The sequence below is a fragment of the Rhincodon typus genome, unplaced genomic scaffold (genome assembly GCF_021869965.1).
Source record: "Rhincodon typus isolate 14 unplaced genomic scaffold, sRhiTyp1.1 hic_rhity00006515, whole genome shotgun sequence".
Classification (NCBI taxonomy): Eukaryota; Metazoa; Chordata; class Chondrichthyes; order Orectolobiformes; family Rhincodontidae; genus Rhincodon; species Rhincodon typus.
The window spans coordinates 1-2,067 of record NW_025972153.1 but is presented as its reverse complement, the minus strand read 5'-3'; the positions used below and the strand labels follow the sequence as shown (position 1 = coordinate 2,067).

The 2,067-nt window shown below is 49.3% G+C and overlaps 1 protein-coding gene across 1 annotated transcript in view; it reads left to right on the top strand.

Annotated features, from left to right (window-relative positions):
- LOC125482161 (tonsoku-like protein) overlaps window positions 1-758 on the top strand; it is a 4,139-nt gene extending 3,381 nt beyond the window's left edge. The window contains exon 3 of the mRNA XM_048594159.1: window positions 600-758. Coding sequence (XP_048450116.1) covers window positions 600-745 — 146 coding nt within the window. The 3' untranslated portion in view covers window positions 746-758. The remainder of the gene's footprint in view (window positions 1-599) is intronic.
- The last annotated feature ends 1,309 nt before the right edge of the window (window positions 759-2,067 follow it).

The window sequence follows — 2,067 nt, the reverse complement described above, 5'->3', positions numbered from 1 at the left end:
CCCCCTCCCTATCTCTGTAACCTCCTCCAGCCCCCTACACCCCCTCCCTACCTCTGTAGCCCCCTACACCCCCTTCCTATCTCTGCCACCTCCTCCAGCCCCCTACACCCCCTCCCTATCTCTGTCACCTCCTCCAGCTCCCTGCATCCCTCACTATCTGTGTAACTCCCTGCAGTATTCCCAGTTCCTGCAGAAATACAGCAGAGGCTGATGAGTCGAAGGGTCTCCCTCTGTGCCGGAAGGATTCTACGATCCCCTCTTCTTGACCTTTCCTGGATTTCCGTTGCCATTGATGGTCACCTTGGGCCCTGTGCTCTGGAATTCCCTCCCTGTGCTCTGGAATTCCCTCCCTGCAGGTCCTACTGTCTCTCCCTCGCCTCCCTCCTCCAACACAGTCATTAACACCTTGTGATAAACAAGCTGTTCATTACCTCTCCTCTCCCTTCCCCCTTTCACTTGGCTTTGGTGTGACCCGTGCTTGTGTTGAGGGTGCTATAGAAATGTAAGTGGATGCAGTTGAGTGGTTACTGTGACCCTCTGAGAGGGCGTCACTGTTTAAACGCTCTGAGCTTACTGAAGAGATTGGGTTTCTTCCGCAGGGAGCAGTGTGTACAAACTGTCGGCACTTGAGCTGAGCAAGATGCGAGTGGGCCTCTACCTAAACCTGGGAATGGTGTGGAACTTGTTGAAGGACACCCCTCACAGCATGGAGTACATCCAACGATGCCTCGAGCTTGCAGAGTGAGAGAGACCACCTCCATCACCACAGTATCCCTTAGAAACCAGAGGGGGAAACCAGAAGTTTGTGGAGGTGGGGGGTGGGGGGGTTAAAACTCGAATGAGAGAAGCAAAGAGAAATTACAAGAAAAGACTGGCAACTAACATAAAAGGAAATCCCAAAGCCTTCTATATTAACAGTGAGAGAGAGAGAGAGGTTAGAGGAGGAAACAAGCAATCAGAGACCACGAAGGTGATATGCACACAGAGGCAGGGGCTATACTGAGGGATTAAATAAATACTCTGCATCTGGATAGATTATTGGCTATTAAAGTTAACGAGGCACCAGGACCGGATGAGAAACACGCAAGGGTTTTGAAGGAACTGGGGGTAGAGACTGTAGAGGTACTGGCCATAGTATTTCAGTTTTCCCTGGACTCAGGGTGGAAGACTGGAGAATTGTTACCATTACAGCCTTGTTCAAGAAAGGGTGGAAGGATAGTCACAGTAATTAAAAACCAGTTACTCCGAGTGCAGTACTGGAGTAACACTTGGATACAGATGTTTGGAGTTGAATCAGTGATGCCATGGTGGGCTGGTTAGGAAGAGTCAGAGCATAGATTTCCGAAGGGAAGGTCGGGAAAGCAGGAGTTTTTCGAGGAAAGGGAACAGAAAGGGTTGAGGAGGGTAATGCTGTTAGTGTGTTATACATTGGTATGCAACATATTCAATACAGTGGCACATGTCAGGCCTTGGAGGGGAGTTGTCGGCCATGGTACAGAAGGGGCAGGGCTAACTTGGATACGAAACAGGCTGATTGACAGGAAACAGAGAGCAATGGGCAATGTATATTGTTCAGGCTGGAACGGGGGGGTTTCTAGTGGAGGTCAGGGGTCAGTATGGGGACCCCTGCTTTTCCTGATAGATGTTAATGATCAGGATCTTGCTGTGCAGGGGACAATTTTCCAAGTTTGCAGATGGCACTAAACTGGGAAGAACTGTAAACTGTGAGAGGGACAGTGTGGAACTCCAAAGGGACATTGACACGTTGGTGGAGTGGGCAGAGAGTGGGCAGAGAGGGGGCAGATGACGTTCAGTGTAGAGAAGTGTGAGGTGATGCACTTTGATCAGAAGAACATTGAAAGACAATATAAAGTTGCAGGTATAATTCTAAAGATGATGCAGGAGCAGAGGGTATATGTCACAAATCACTGAAGGTGGCAGGACAGGGGGAGAGAGCAGTTAATAAACAGACAGTGCCCTCGGTTTTATTAATAGGGGCATAGAGTACAAGAGCCAGGAGGTGATGTTGAACTTGTACAAGACATTTGTTAGACCTCAGCGGAAGTA